Raw genomic sequence first — 15,998 nt, forward strand, 5'->3', positions numbered from 1 at the left:
TGTTGGATGATTTCATCAGCTCCAAAGCCAGGATGATGTGCCTGGAAAAGGAGTGTGAACCTGGAATGTGGCTCAGTGCAGACACAGCTTCTGGGGAGCCCACAGCTGCAAAAGCAGTCAGGGATTGGTGGGGGCTAGGGTGGGAGGAGATAGAGTGGGGATAGGTAGGGGGTGGTTTTCAGTTTCAATATTTACTTGCCACCATCAATCAATCCATCTGCCAAAGACCCTCATTAGGGAGCTGAAGGGAAAACAAGGCAAAACAAATAAACAAAAATGGATTTCTTCTTCAGAAGTCTTCTATCATTGGAGTGAAATGGTTTTTCTCTTGTCTTTGTTGAATAAAACCTGATATGTTATTGACAAAATGCACATTTTCTGAGAGTAGAGGGGAGTAGGGGATAAAGGGGGAAAATGACATCAGTTTTTATGATAATCCTTGGAGTGTTATGTTATTACTCCCATTTTGTTGATGGAGAAACTGATGCTTGAGGTGTAAAAGCAACTTGCCCAATATAAGTGAATTCTAGAGATCCCAATTCAGGCCTCATTTTATAGACAAATCTTTTCCCAGCCTTCCTAGCCTTCATGGGTTTCTAGAAGTAAGCCTCAAGGCCTAATAAGCCTCTTGAAGTTAACTCCCCCTGGGCCCAAAAGTCCAACCTGTGAAGACTAAGGTAGGAAGGAACAGAAACTGGCTCTTTGGACACCTGAAATCAGGTAAGCTGACTGGAGCCACTCTGCCTGCTGGTAGAACAGCTCAGGACGAAAGCCCAGGACCTTGGTGAATGTCTGTGCAGGTCCTGGCTGGAAAAAGAGTGAGCAGGATTTCAGTCAGGCAAATCTACAGCCATCTTCCCTGGTACCATCAGATGCACGAGGTCATCTGCAGCCTGGGAATCACAGGCTTTGGTTACCTGCTATGAGTCACATGTTAGTTTTATGTAGAGATGACAAAGCTGAGGGCAGATTGGAGTAGTGCCCTTGGCTGAACTGAGCTACCTCACCAAAGATTATTCCCCTCCTTGGAGGAACAGCCAACAGCTGGCCCTCAGGGGGCCACTCAGGCACGGCCCCTTGACTCTATTAGGCTCATCTCTAAAGGGCAACTCTTGCCTCAGAGCTCTGCTGGAATTGGCTGAGGCCTCTGCTGCAATTACGAAGTCTTCTACTTCTCCCTCTGCTGGACTAGTTTCCCTTCCTCTTGCAGTGGCTGCTCTTGAGAAAACTCCCCAGTAAGTGACTTGCACAAACCTCTATCTGAGCACCTATTCCAGGGACACCAACCCTTCTCACACTGGTGATTAAATGCTCCAGCCTTGAAGTGACACCTGTCACTGTTGCTCACAGCTCATTGGCTAGAACTACTTACTTGGCCCCATGGGGACCACAGATGGGCCAGCAAGTACAGCCCTGTCCTGTGCCAAGAAAGGAGGAAAACTGGACCTATTTAATGAACAGCAGTAAGGAGGATGGGATGGGGAGACCACAGAAAGGGCCAGAAGAACTGTAAAATTCAATTATACAGCTCTGTACTTTGGACAAGGCAGCCTTAGGCACACACTGCCATTCAGTGCTTCCTGGCCTGAGTGACTGCCCATGGAAAAGTGACTAGAACATCATCTGTTTTTGCCCTCTCTCCCCCTTATCATGATTGATCATCTTCTGAGCTCTGCTCTGCTCTCTTTGTCTTTCTGTCTGCTGAATCCACGGGCTCAGCTCATTTGGCCCCTGATTGACAAGAGGGCTCCTGCCCTGGAATGGAGAAAATTTAGGGTATTTCAGAATGCCTTGATCTGAAGCCTGTTTGATTCCAAAGTATCCTATTTTACTCTTACTGGTGGGGAACATGGGTGTGGGTCTCCACACACATGGTTTCCAAGCTGGGACAATCAGATCATCTGTCAAATACTGTGACTGCACTTCTCAGAGGCTCAGGGGTAGATGCCTACCTAGGCAAGAGGACAGTGGAAAGCTGAAGAGACTGGAAGAAGAGCATCCATCTTTCCTGGACTCTTCTGGGGGCTGTTTGGCCAACATTGCCATCTGTTGGGCCAGCACTGGCTAATGGAGCCAGGTGGTAAGACGGCATTGCATCTTCATCAGTGACCTTGGGACCACATGAGCTGACCTTGTGACCGAACTTCTGACAACGAAAGATTTTAAAAAGTACATCAGTTTACATTTATTGAGTGATTATTTTTCTAACCCTAACCTCATGAGTTCAGTAGAGTTTATATTTTCACTTAACTAGTGGACAAACAAAGGCAGAGAGAGTGAGCAATTTACTAGTCAGCGGCAGAGCTGGGGGTTAAGCTTAAGCAACGTGGCTCCAGATTTTTTGCCCTACTCCACCCTCTGCTACTTCTTGATTAAGTCCAAACATTTATTTCACACACACAAATGACTGTCTATATATTCCAAACCCTATGCCAGATGCTGGGAATACAGCTCAATCCTTTGAATCTCAGCATGGCCCATTGCTCAGTGTCCTGCTTTTAGATGTCACATTATACATTTATTCTAGTATTTAGCACCCAGGAAATTATGTCAGAAGATATATGTATGTATACATGTATCTGCAAGAACTCTGTAATTTACATGTTTCTCTTATTGCTTTGGCCACCAGGAAGCTCAGATTTAGCATTTCAGTTTTCTGATTTTTTTTTCCTGACCCAGATTTTTTATTTTGGTTGCATAAATTCCATTGAACAACTGTCCTTTATTATAAAACACCTTAAATCTTTTTTGTTTTTTTTTAAGGAGGCTGCATGGAAATGACAAAATAAGGTCTTTACTGCATATTCTTAAATTCCTCCTGGAAAAGTTAGACATAGATCTCCCTCTTACTTCACTCCCATAGCACCCCATTTATAAAATTTCTTGAGCAGTGGGTACTACTCTTTCCAATCTCTGGAGGCAGCTAGAAGCTTCTGAAAGAACACATCCAGATAGAGGGAAAAAAAGTTTCCTCAAATCAGTGTCAACTTTGGTGCCTGATGCACATTTGTGGAGTAGGCAGCCAGTCAGACTCTCACCTGAGCAGTTAATAAAATCTATTGCCCCTTGATGGATTTTTTTCTGTAAGCTAGAATTGATCGCGTCTTTGTGATTTGTGAGATGGTAGGGAAACACCAAACACCATCATGACTGGGCCACATTGGGGGGAAAAAAAAAAGAAAAAGGAAAAAAAAATCCACCACCAAGTATTTCCAGGCATAGAAAGGGCTGGAACTGTTGGGGTCATTTTATTTGATTTATTGGAAATAAAGTGGATCTTATTAACATTTTAATACAGAGAATTTTTTGCACTGGGCTGGAAGTGGCCGACAGTTCCCAGTGCAATTGCATTCTCTGGAAAAGTGGCACCAGCTGGCGTGATTTGTGGGGCTGGGCCCCAACAGTCCAAAAAAGCAAACTGGCTGCCTCCTCGGAGGGACTCGCTCTGTGCGAGGTGCTCGCCGCCGTATCTGCCATGCAAAACGAGGGAGCTTTATGAAGGAATCCTTCTTGTAAAGCCATTGGTCCTGGTCATCAGCCTCTACCCAATGCTTTCGTGATGCTGCCGCTGATCTATTTGGGAAGTTGGCTGGCTGGCGAGGCAGAGCCTCTCCTCAAAGCCTGGCTCCCACGGAAAATATGCTCAGTGCAGCCGCGTGCATGAATGAAAACGCCGCCGGGCGCTTCTAGTCGGGCAAAATGCAGCCGACAACTCCGCTTGTCCTGTACGTTCTTCTGTCCCAGGTAGGGAAGAGGGGCTGCTGGGCGCGCCCTGCGACCCGTTTCTGCATTCTGATCGCCTGCCGCGGGCTGGGCGAGGGGGCTTTTGGGGGTCGGGGGACTCTGGGTGCGGCGACGAAGGCAGCTCGGGGCTCACAAGGGAGGTCATTCCCAGCCCCTGAAATCCTACGGGGGCCCTGGTTTCCCACTCCGGCTTGCCAGTGTGTATGTGTGTACGTTCAGTGGAGGAGGAGAGAGCTCCCGAGTCCTTTCTTGTGCAAGCAGGGGCGACATTCTCGCCTACATCAAGTGGGGTAACTTTGATTCGCCGCCTCCGTAGGCTCATGCATTAGAGAAAGACTCAGTTGGAGGCGACTCCAAGGAGTCGTGGTTTTCCCCAACCCAGAGCCAAAAGGGGGAAGCGCAGCTCGGGTCGGGATTGCGGGCTGCCGGGCTGGTGAGGCCGGCCTGGCACCGCCGACTTCCCGGGGCGCCCGGGCCCCCTAGCCCAGACCAGCGGCGCGCTAGAAGGCGCCTCCGGCCAGCTGAGAGCTGCAGCCCGGCTGCCGCTGTCGCTCAAAGGAGCCGGCAGTGCCCGCATCGGGGTCCATTCCCTCCTTGACCTCGGGCCCAGAAGCGCCTGAGCGCGCCCCCCAGCCCGGGAGCAGGCCCCAGTCCCCCGCGCCCCCTTTGTCTAGCCCGCTGGAGCTCCGACCCTGAGTCCTGACTGCCGCCTCTCCTGCCTTCCCAGTCGGGCGCGGAGCGCGGAGAAAAGTTCAAGCCTTGCCCACCCGGGCCCTGCAGCTGCCTGTTAACCCTTGGAGCGCTGAGGCGCAAGGGAAGGGTTGGCGACGTGGTAGAGGGGGCGATGCAGACGGGGTTCTCCAGCAACCACCTCTGAATCTCGGAGATCTCGGGAAGTTTGTGTGCAGGAAAGCAGTACTCTGAGGAGGCCAGACTGGAGGTGCTGACTGGCAGCTGAGGGACACGCTCAGCCCTGCTCAGGGGCCTGTGGTTTCTGACAGCGCTGTGACCCAGTCCCCTCCAGGCCCCCCTGGCAGTCTGTGGGACTTGGCACGAGCTGGCAGCCTACAAGTGCATGGGTGAGATCAAGGAAAGACCAGGCAGGGAAGAGGGAAGGAGACAGGGAGTGCCTTGGGGTGCTGGGAATGGGTGTTGAATTCCTGGCCAGGACTCCTGGATGCCAGGGGATGAGGCACATGTGTCAGTGTGTGGGTGCGGTGAGAGGGAGGGAGAGGCAAGGGCTGGCTGGGATGCAGAGATGTAGTACAGCCTTCTGAGGGGAGACCACTGCCGTATCAGTGTTGGGGTTAGACTTTGGAAATGGGTCAATGTTCCAGCAAGCAGTGACCATGATGACTCACAGTGGGAGGTGGGGGTGGATGGTGGTGCCTGGAGGCAGAGTAAGGTACCTGATTGCTGAACAGCCCCCACCTTCCCCAACTCATGACTTCCTTCTTTCCTGGATATACAGCCCCCATTCAGGACTGCCCAGTTATATTCCTCTTCTACTAGGGCTTTGAGCTGATTCTCTTGGGGTCCCTGTAGCTTTAAGTCCTGCCACAAATCCTAAACCTGTCTGTGAACCAGTTTTCCAGACTTTCTGAACTCTTTCTCTGCAGTGGAGTATATGTGTGTTTGTGTATCTCTCTCTCTCTCTCTCTCGCTCTCCTGATTTAGCAGTGGTTCAGAGCACGCTTCTGATTCAGACAGATCCTCTCTGCCATATCCTAGTGGTACCACCTGGGTAACTTTCTTAACCTCTCTGAGTTTCCACATTCTCCACTGTAATTTTATCACTTTCCTAGGATTGCTAGGCAGATTGGAGGACATTCAACAGGATGTCCTAGGTGATACATCTGGCACAAGGCCTAGCACTCTGGAGCCTTCTATGTTGGGGAGCACTTACCACAGCCTTACCAAGGACTTTACAATCCTTTTCTCCATGGGCATGTTTTGACCTGTTTGGGTTTCAGGGTTTGCCCAAAGTTTTGTCTTCCTTTGAGTAAAAGAGACCACATGATAGCACCCAGCAGTCCCTATGCACTAGAGTCTTAGGTGATGCCTTTTGCAAAGCAACTGGTGTGTCTCCTCACCCAGGGCCTGACTGGCATAGGTAACTCCTGAAGGCTGTCTGCTCTCTCGGTTTCTTTAGGATCAGAGAGCAGAGGTTTTACTGTGAATTGCATTGCCTGCCCTGAGAGGCTTATTTCTCTCTCAGATTGTTATTCATAATCAGAGCAAATGTCCACATTAGGACAGTAATTGATATCCTGGTAGCAATAGCACCTTGCAGGGAAATCATTTTGGTGCAGATCAGTTAACTGGCAAGAGGTTCAAGTGCAGAGCTCTGTGTGCCACAGCGAAAAGTGGAGAGAGTCTTGGTGCCTTTGAGTCAACAAGCAAAAACAAAACTTTCCTGCAGCAGAGAGAAAACAGAAGAAGGGGAAAAACACCGTAATAAAGCAAATTAGTCATTTAGCCTTAGTGGTGTTCAGGCAAGTATGTGTGTGTTTTTCCACCGCAGTTGTGATACGCTGGGTCCAGCTTTGGAAGCCATCAATCTCTGTAAGTTTATTGGCTAGGGGGCTGGTTTAGCCATTTTGGAAGGAGGAAGAGGAATTCTAAGCAACAATGGCTGGAAGCTCACAAAGCAGAGAAACAGTCACTTCTCCTTCTCCCCTGGGGCATTTTGGGAAAGGCTGTCCCAGAAGTGGCCTCTGGAACTTGGCTATGATAAATAATGAATGTGAAACAAATCAAGAGAGGCATGAGTTAGGAATTCCACGGTAAATATGATTCCCCCACCCACCCACCTAATTTGGTAATCACATCTAGCCAAAATTTCTAACAATGAATGAGTAATCCCCTAAGAATTAGGGTTTTAGGGAGTGGTTCAGGTTTGGAGAACAGTCACTTAGGAGTGACTAAAAATGTTCCACAGAATTCTGAGATGTTGATTTAAAATGTGGAGGTCTTTCTTGGAGTCAGAATCTTGATTTTCAAGATTTTAAATGAGAATCAGTGTTGTCTAGTGCCCCTGCAACTTCATATCTTATATTTTTAAGGGCAGTGGTTATTTGCAGAACCCTTCTGATAAGGAGGAAAGACTTTGAGGGTTGCAGAGGGCATCTCCTGCTCTGAGATGGGTTCAACGTGGGACAGCCTGTAAGATTTTAAAAGCACTGGAGAAACAGAGATGTAAGTGGTGGAAGGAATCACGAAGTGCTAGAGTTCATGTGTCTGAACAACTTTTTAGCATATCCCCAAAGAGATTTAATAAACTGCAAGGCTGAATATGTGATCTGGAACTTATGCAATGCCACAGTCTATATTAAAAGCCCCAACAGTCATCTTAGCTAATATCTCCTACTCTGCCTCCCTCCCTTCTCTCCTTTTCTATCTTTAGCCTTTGGGCTTCCCATTAAATAAAATCTGTTTCCTTCTATGTGTTTCAGTGAAATAGCCCAATAAACCAATGTACCCAATAACTGCATTATCTAAAATTACCAGCATTTGGTTGTGTATATTGAGTCTCAGTCGGAAGTTCACTGTTTAGGTAAAAGTATAACTGGGTTCTTGTGAATATCTTTCTTTCTTTCCCTCCTTCCAGAAAGAAAGTTCCTTGAGGAGTCCAGTTAATTTCTGTTTAGTGGAAGGTAAAGAAAAGGACAAACTATGGATTCAGTTCACATCTAAGTAACAACAGCCAACAATATTTCATATTTCTGTGTTGTGCTTGTGTATGTGTTCATTTCTGTATGTTTTGATCTGTTTTAATACCTGTTGAAAAATTTCTCCAGAAGAGGGCTCCATCCACAGCATTACAAAATTCTAAATCTACAGCTCATATTTTAAAGAACTTCAATGTAGAAGCTCTGTCAAAATCAAACTAAAGTACTCTCCTTATTGTCAGTTATTTTCTACAAGCTCCCCTAATGAGAAGTCCTGTCATTTTGCACTGAGTATCTTTCCTCCTTTTTTCCCTATTGCAGTTGCTTCTGTTCTTTTCTTCAACTATGTATTCCCACTGAGTATGAGAGCAGGGAACATTCCAAAGACCCTTGTAGACAATGCAGTATGAAATGAGAGGAAGTTCTAAAGTTTCCCGGCATTTGACTTAGGTTGGACCTGGTTTTACTCTTTAGCTAGCCAAACAGCGTGAACAGTTCTGCCTGTGGAAGGAGATAATCTTCCCCATTAGGTAACTACCCAGAAGAGCAAATCATTAGCCAGATCCACTCGCCCTCCAACATGAGTTGAAAAGTAGAGGGAAATATCAGCCTGTCATCCAATTACAATAATCAGTTGGGCAGAATCAAATCAAATGACCACTGGTTTTGGCATTGTTTTCACTTAGCTGTCGGCAAGGTGCCCACATGCCTGGGAGAATCTGACCCTCCTGAGGTTGCTGCCAATACAATTCCCTGCAGCCTATCTCCTCTGCAGCTACCTGGGGACCCCAGATCTGGGTCCTTCTCTCTGAGCAGACTGCACAAATGATGAATGGCTGGATTGTAGGATCCCTTGCACCTTCACCAGACCCAAAGTAGTGGTTTTATTCTAGGGTGAGGGTAGAAAGTGATTTATTTCTCTACTGATAGAAGGAACTAAGGGCAAGCTAGAGGGGAGAAGCAATGACATTTCAAACTGGAAATGCAGACTGAGTCAGGGCTCATGGAGGTGAATGGGTTACTCTTTGGCTTAGCAGATTGAACCTCAAGATATCTTCTCAGTGGTGGGGAAGCCCATCCATCCTGACTTCTGCAACTTTAGTTTTGGGCAGAGGTTGCAAAGTAGCAGCCACAGGATAAATGTAGCTCATGGATGTATCTTGTTTGGCCCATGTTTTGAAAATAGGATATTGTACATTAAAAAAAAAAAAAGGTTTCTTGCATTTCTTATAATGTCAGAAGGTCAGGCAATCCTACAGCCATATTCCCACATGGCTACACTTCCCTGGAGTTGAGTCGTTATTGCCCACTTTAGGCAGGACATGCCTCTGAAGTTTGCCACAATCACCACGACTCCCTCCTATTCACCCAGAGCACTGTACTTACTTATTTTACCTACTTGCCCCTATAGGCATTTACGTTGGGAACTTCTGGTTTTGCAAATTTTGAGACTTGATCAAATTGATGTAGTCAGTTTTTCAGTGATAGGCTATTTGAAAAGGAAGAGACTAGCTTCTTTTTGGTCACTCTGATTGAATTTTATGGATGTGAACTTTGGAAGAACATGATCTAGAGGACCATGCCTCCTCCCTGAGAATGGTATTACTATCAATGCCACTGGGTAACTAGGGATACCCAGAACAGCATAACACTCAGTCATTGTTTCATGGGGAATCATTACACCCAGAGAAGTGACACACTGCAGCTTTGAGTCATTCTGAGTGCTGGTTCCCGAGTGTTGAACATCTAAAACATTGTTGTGTGTCAGCAGCCAAGGGGCTCTGAGACCACTGGATAATTGATAGGTAGGCCCTAGTGCACTCTACAGAGCATTACACCAAGGACATCACTACCCTTGGAGTACAGTGACACCCTAGGTGTTGCCATTCCAGCAGTGTTGCTCACCCACAGTATGTGTATCATCAGAATATCACAGTACCTTATTGGCCTTAGTCCTGTGGAGGACTCTGGGAGCGCTGAGTAACATCTGAGCATTTATAACTTCAGGGTAATGTTAGCACCAGAGCTTTGGTGTCTAGAATACTTTTATACACTGGAGTTTGTGTGATATTTTTATAACTGTTTTTAACAGTTAACACCCACCACAGTCTACACACAGTGCTAATGCTACAATTAATGTTCTCTGGCTCCATAAATGCTAGAATAATCTGTCCATTCATCCAATACTAGCAGGTAAGCCTCAGATAACTATTGTTTTCAGTAGTTACAGACCCCAAAGATCAGGGCAAATATAACTACGTACATATATCCAAAAAAAGTGTTTTTCTTTTGTCAGTTGCCAGCAGAAGTCAAATTCCTGAAAATTAGCATTAGCAATAAGCACGTTTTAACATGTCATGTCTCATTTCAAAGGCCCCAGAGAGTGTCACCCAATCGCTACAAAAGCACAAAGCCTCTGTGTCTCCCAGCTGAGTGCAGGCTGGGCTAGGGTGGAAGGCAGCAGCTGCTCAGCTGAGAGCAGCCCTGCCACATGCCTGGGCAGGGCCAGGAAGTGAGCTCAGCCTCTGGAGGAGCCTGGGGATCCTGCAAGAACTGTGGCAGCCTCCATTCCTGCCTAATGCGGCCAAAGTCTCTTTCCTCCGGGGATGGCAGGGACCTGCTTTTTCATGTGCTGCAGGAGATGGTGCCTGCAAATGCCTGAAGCACGAGTTACTGAGATCATCTCCTTGTCGGTCGATGTAGGGTCTGCGGAAAGTTGCTGGACCCTGCCACGGAGCCCATGGCTGAAGCAGGCCACACAAGCTCCACCTTCTACTGCCATGAGCTGCTGGGCATCTGGGATCATCTAACTCAGGGGTTGCAAACTGTGGCCTGTGGGCCAATTTTTTCCTGCAGCCTGTTTTTATAAATCGTTTTATTGGAACATAGCCATACCCATTCACTTATATAATTGTCTATGGCTGTGTTTGTGCTGTAACAACACAGTTGACACCATATGGCCCACAAAGACCGAAATATTTACTATTAGGCCTTTTACAGAGAAAGTTTGCTGACTCCTGTTCTGGCTCAAAATTACAGCGAAAGAGACTGCAGGGAGCCTTGTCGAAGGGCAGGGAGGCATTAGGGGTTTGGATTAGGAACTGTCCCTCCTGTGCCCCAAGCTCTCAAGCAACTTGACTTCAGGGGAATTCACCTGGGACGAAATGGATTCAATAAATACCTCTGATATCCATCTGGGACCTACTATGTGCTCAAGATAGAGCTGCTAGTAAGGCTGACTCAGTCTCTGCTCTCTTGGGGCTCAGACCTTGAGATCCCTTGACAGGAGAGATCAGTATCAATTAGTGAATAACTTGAAACAGAGACAACGGCTAGATGGAAGGAAACACAGTTGTGTGAGATCATGCCATTCTACATGTTTTGCTTGTCTGTGCCTTGATATAGGCTCCATCACAGCACATGTTGTCTAACTGAATCACTAATGTATTCCCAGGGCCTAGAACAGTATCTGGCAAATAGTAGGCCCTCAGAAAACATGAATGAATGAATGAATGAATGTAAGAAAGGCGTCAGATCCAGATGAAGGGTCTAGGAGGCATCCCTGACAGCTTGGTGTTTGGACCACGGTCTGGAGGAGTAGTGAGGCTTACAGACAAAGGAACACTAGGGTGTTCGTTGTGGGGGAAGCATTCCAGGCAGAAAGCACAGCCTGGGGAAGTCTCTGTGCGGGAGGAAACACCATGCAGCCCGAAGAGAGTGGTGCAAGGAGCAGCTGGTGGGGCATGTCAGCGTCTCAATGATTTTGGTGTTGGTCCTGGAGCAGTGGGCTGTCATTGACAATAATGAGGGGAGGGTCTAGTGTGACAAGGCCAGATTTCTATTTTGTAAAGGCAGTTTGGCCGCAGTGTAGCTAATGGATTGGAGCTGACCATGAGTGGAAGGGAGAAGCTAGGCTAGGCCTGAGATCGATCGTGGGAAGAGGCTAGGGACTCTTGTCACTCTAGACTAGGGAGTGACAGCACAGATGAGAGAAGCAGACACAGCCTGCTCAGGGCATCTGGGAGACATTTAGGGGAGAACTGGGCAGGGCTTGTTAGCTGGGTTTAAGATGGCAAGACAATGGCCAGGGAGGGGTTAAGGATACGAGCTTGAGTTCTGACTCTTCCAGTTGGCCAGAAGCTGGAGCCACTTGCGCAAGCAAGGAACCCAGGCTTTTAACATCGTAAACAGGGTCTGAGGGCCATTTCCTTGGGGGTGTTAGCCAGGCTGCAGTAATGCTCCTCCGAAGAGGCATCCAGGGCCCCAGTTACGCTAGTACTTGCGGGCCAGTCCATGCTTGCATCTGGGATGGGCCCTGTGGGGGCCTGGAAATGCCCTGGACTAGAGTGGCTGATGTGTAGCCTCTATAATTAACCAATCTCTAAGACTTTTCATGCAAAAGATATTTGGGAGAAACATTGCCAAGCCTTTTAATCGTTTCTTGAACATTCAATCAGCAGCACTGGAAATATTTCTTACATGAAGCAAATAATGATCTACAGCTTTCAGCAATCACTCTGCGAATGCTAACCAACCTTTCTTTCAGCATGCTGGATGTAGCCTTGGTGACACTTTTGTTTCTACATGTAGTAGCAGAATCTTCAAGTGGGTGCCAGGCAGTGGTGTGCTAGTAAATGTTTCACAGCTGGCCCTCTCTTAAAAAAAAAGAAGCACAGGTCCATTATCTTCAAAAGGTGAGGGATGTACAGTTGTCCACTTGCTAAGTATTAATGAAACGTTTGGAGAATTTGTAGGTGAACAAGATGGATGTGGATCCTGCTCTCATGGGACTTGCAGTCTGCTGAGGGCAGCCAATAAGAAACAAGAAAATAAATAGCTGAAATAATGCAAAGTTGGTAATTATTACAATACAAAACAATAGGGGCTAAATAAAATATTATTGGTGGAGTAAGATTGTTGAACCCTCCCTCCTTTCCTTCCAGTTTTTCCTTTCTCCCTCCTTCTCATCCTCCCGTCTTTTCTTCTTATAATTTTCAGTATCTAGTAAGTGCCAAGAATGCTGCTAATTTGGGAGTTCAGGGATGAGTACAACACAGCCCTGGTCCTCAATAGGGGAGGTGCTGGAGGTGAATCAGGGCCTATGGTCTCCTGGGACCCAGAGGAGTCAGAGTCTTAGCTTTGGAGCACCGGGGAGACTTCTGAACCTTTGAGAAGTGAATTTGAATCCTGACCCAACCATTTGCATGCAGTTTGACATGAGATGAATCACCATATTTCCCTCTTCTGTTTCCTCCTGTGTCTCGACACAGAGAGTAGGGCCACCTGCCTAATAGGGTGTTAGTGATGATTAAATAAGTGTATGCTCATGCTCACCCCATGTATGTAGAGTATATCCCATGATGGTCAGTGCTAGGAGCTTAAGGAACGCTAATTGCATTAACTCTCACACATAGTGTGTTCCAAGGCAGTTTATGGCTTGAAGGTACCATGGGGCCTTGGCCTTGAGCATCTGACTAATTTAGAGGGGAAAAATACTTGTATATTCAAAAATGCATGAACCTTAAATAAAATTTGCTCCCCAGGGAAGGATTTGCCAATTCCCATATTGGTAGCTCCCCAAAGATCTTTCCTCTGGGGACTTCATGCCTCATAAAATCATTTGGCCTGGTGGGGTGGAATCTTCTGGATGTATCTTCCCAGAAGCTATTCCGAGGAGGCTTTATCAGGGCAGTATGTAAGTGGGTTTGCATGCCAACACTATGAGCACTTATGATTATTATTGTTATTTAAAATAGGTTGAAATAACTATGGTAAATTTACCACACAATTTACTGCTAAGTGCTAGTTGCATACATTATCTCAAATCCTTCCTGCAGCCTTTAGGGCAACTATTCTTATCTCTATTTTGCATCTGATGAAAGGTAGTTCAGAGTGATTGAGTCATCTGCCTAAGGCCACACTAGCCATGAAGAATGGAGGTCAGGGTTTGAACCCATGCATATCTGATTCCTGTGCATGTGTGTTTTCCTCCGTATTTCACTAAGTGTATAAAAACTTCCTCCCTTGTCCCCTCAAATGATGTAAGAATTCTCTCCCTTGACTGTTCTGTTCTCTGGCTCTCTTGGAGTCAAAATAGCTGCCTGCACTGACCTCATTTTTGGATTCCTGATCTCTAAAATTGGTCCTGGGACCTGGACCTCCTCTCTGGGCTACTGGTTACAAACGCCATAACTAGGTTAGCCCAGGGTTATTTATATTCTTTATTGCTGAGTCTTTGCTTTTGACCAGGGACAAACAACCCACCCATATTGCATGCTTCCTCCAGCAAGAACAGACATCCCAGTGAGAACAGCCACACAGATGCCAGGACCAGCTCGGGTGTGGCTCCTTTGCAGCTTCCAACGGGCAGGCAAACTCTCTGGCAGTTTCCTGCCTGCTGCTGGGCCCTAAGGCTGGATGGCATCCCCTCCCCAAAGGTGCCAAGGAACTCCAGTGTCTAAGCCAGTGTCTCCTGAGTGTCACTGTCTACAATAATGCTTTCCCCCAATCTACAGGAAGATGAGAAATATAGAGCCCACAGCTTTATCGACACTCAGATCTATAATTAGTTGCAATTGGACTGAATCTAACCTGAAGTTTAGTTGTGTTTTACCAGACAAGTTCTCTTTTTTCTTTTAATTCAATTGAGGGACCTTTAGTCAGGGTAGCTATTGATTCAGGGAACATTTGTTGAGTACATGTTATGTACCGGGCACTATTTCATGTCCTGGCTATAGAGTAGTGAGTGTTCATGGAGCCTCTGTCCTGGGGGATGTACACACTCTCCCGCTGCCCAGTCCTCACCACTCCACACATTGGCCGTGTGTTTCTACCTCTCTCAGGATGTACATTTCATATGTGATTAAGTCATTCATTTAACAGACATTTACTGATCAATGACCATATCTCAAGCAGGACGCTTGACCTCTGGGTAAGAGGCAGTGGTTAAGAAAGATAAGGCCTGCCCTCGTGGAGTCTACGTTCTCATGAGGGAAAAAGAGAGTCAACAACAAAAATAAGTAAATATGATAATTTTGGAACGTGAGTGTTATGAAAAAAATTAAAATGAGATAGGCAGTTGTTTTGAGCTTATCTACTACTCTTTCTTGGAATGGGAATTCCATTGTTCTGATGCAATGATCTTTCTACTTTTTAGGGATGAAATGTCCTATATTTTGTGAAAGGAAGTTGATTAATAAACGGAGGGCATTTTTGTCCTTAGTGGTAAACTGTTGTTGGCAAAACTTTGTTCATTCTCTATTTTTTTGTTTTTCTTGAAATTTTGCTTTTGGGAATCCAAAACTATGGCAACCAATGATGTAAACCACGGATAGGTAATATTTTTCTGTAAAGGGCTAACAGGTAAATATATGGTCTCTCTTGTAACTGCTCAATGCTGTCAATGTAGCATAAAAGCAGACACAGACAATATGTAAACAAATTGGCAGGGTTGTGTTTTAATAAAACTTTATTTACAAAAATAGGCAGATGTAGATTTGGCTCTTGGGCTGTAGTTGGCTTACCCCTCATGTGAACCATTAGTCACCTCACCAGTTGGTTAAATTGGAATAGGGAAGAGGCCAGGGTGAAAGACTAAACATTTTCTTTGGCCTCTTGTCACCATAAGGATTGTGGTACATTTTTAGAGCCACAAATTATTGGATTATTATTTGTTAACTTTGATCAAGGTAAAGATGCCTGTAAAACTGTAGAACATAATTTTTAGACCAGCTCTAAAAGACATAATAATTTAACTTTTATAGTACTTAATCTGGTACCCATCGCAATTCTTAAGGCTTTCTCACCGCCCAAAGGTATACTGGTGTTAAACCCCGTATCTTGGGTTGAGTTCCCCCAAACAGTGATGGAGACATAGGCTTGGATGCAGGGAGCTCTTTTGGGAGATGACTCCAGGTCACAGAGTGAAGGCCATGAAGCAAGACAGAAGGAAAGCCAATAAAAAGTTTATCTTTGAGTTGGTTACTGTTGTGGGCAACTGAGTCTCATTGTTCATGGGGCCCTTTGGAAGAACTGTGTAAAACTTGCATCAGAATGGTCCCTCTGCAGGATAGGAGGCTAGGGTATGTGCACCCATGTCTATCTTACATTGAAGGTGGCCCCTGGGGCCAGTAATTCTTCTGAATTTCTCTGCTGACCTTTGTGGCTCTGGGAGCAACCATGGTTTTTGAAAAGTTCTGAGCAGAAAAATGAAGAGACATACCAGGTGCTCGGACAAGCAGTGTACCCCCTGGGTAGAGCATGAGTGTATAAGGGATTCCAATTGTCATCATTATGTGTTACTGGAAACTTGCTCAGTAGAGCTAATGACAAAGAAAGAGTTATGATGGTGGTTTTTATAAACCCTCTGAATTTGGTTTAGCACCCACCTGCAAATACACTCTCTCCCACTAGATGGTACCAGTATGCCAAAGCCCTGGAATGCTACATTAGGGCCTCATTTTTGATGTGGAATATTTTCCCACTACTTTTGATCAGTTAATGAATAAGCAAGTTGAGATTGGAGGAAAAGATTATGGGTGTTTTGGGGACAGAAGAGTGGAGCTTATCTAAATAAGTACCTTC

The 15,998-nt window shown here is 46.1% G+C and overlaps 1 protein-coding gene across 1 annotated transcript in view; it reads left to right on the plus strand.

The window, feature by feature from the left end:
• Window positions 1-3,475: 3,475 nt before the first annotated feature.
• CDH13 (cadherin 13) overlaps window positions 3,476-15,998 on the plus strand; it is a 932,038-nt gene continuing 919,515 nt past the window's right edge. The window contains exon 1 of the mRNA XM_006183956.3: window positions 3,476-3,744. Within this exon, the coding sequence (XP_006184018.1) occupies window positions 3,700-3,744 (45 nt within the window). The 5' untranslated portion in view covers window positions 3,476-3,699. The remainder of the gene's footprint in view (window positions 3,745-15,998) is intronic.

The sequence above is a fragment of the Camelus ferus genome, chromosome 9 (assembly GCF_009834535.1).
Source record: "Camelus ferus isolate YT-003-E chromosome 9, BCGSAC_Cfer_1.0, whole genome shotgun sequence".
NCBI classification, from domain to species: Eukaryota; Metazoa; Chordata; class Mammalia; order Artiodactyla; family Camelidae; genus Camelus; species Camelus ferus.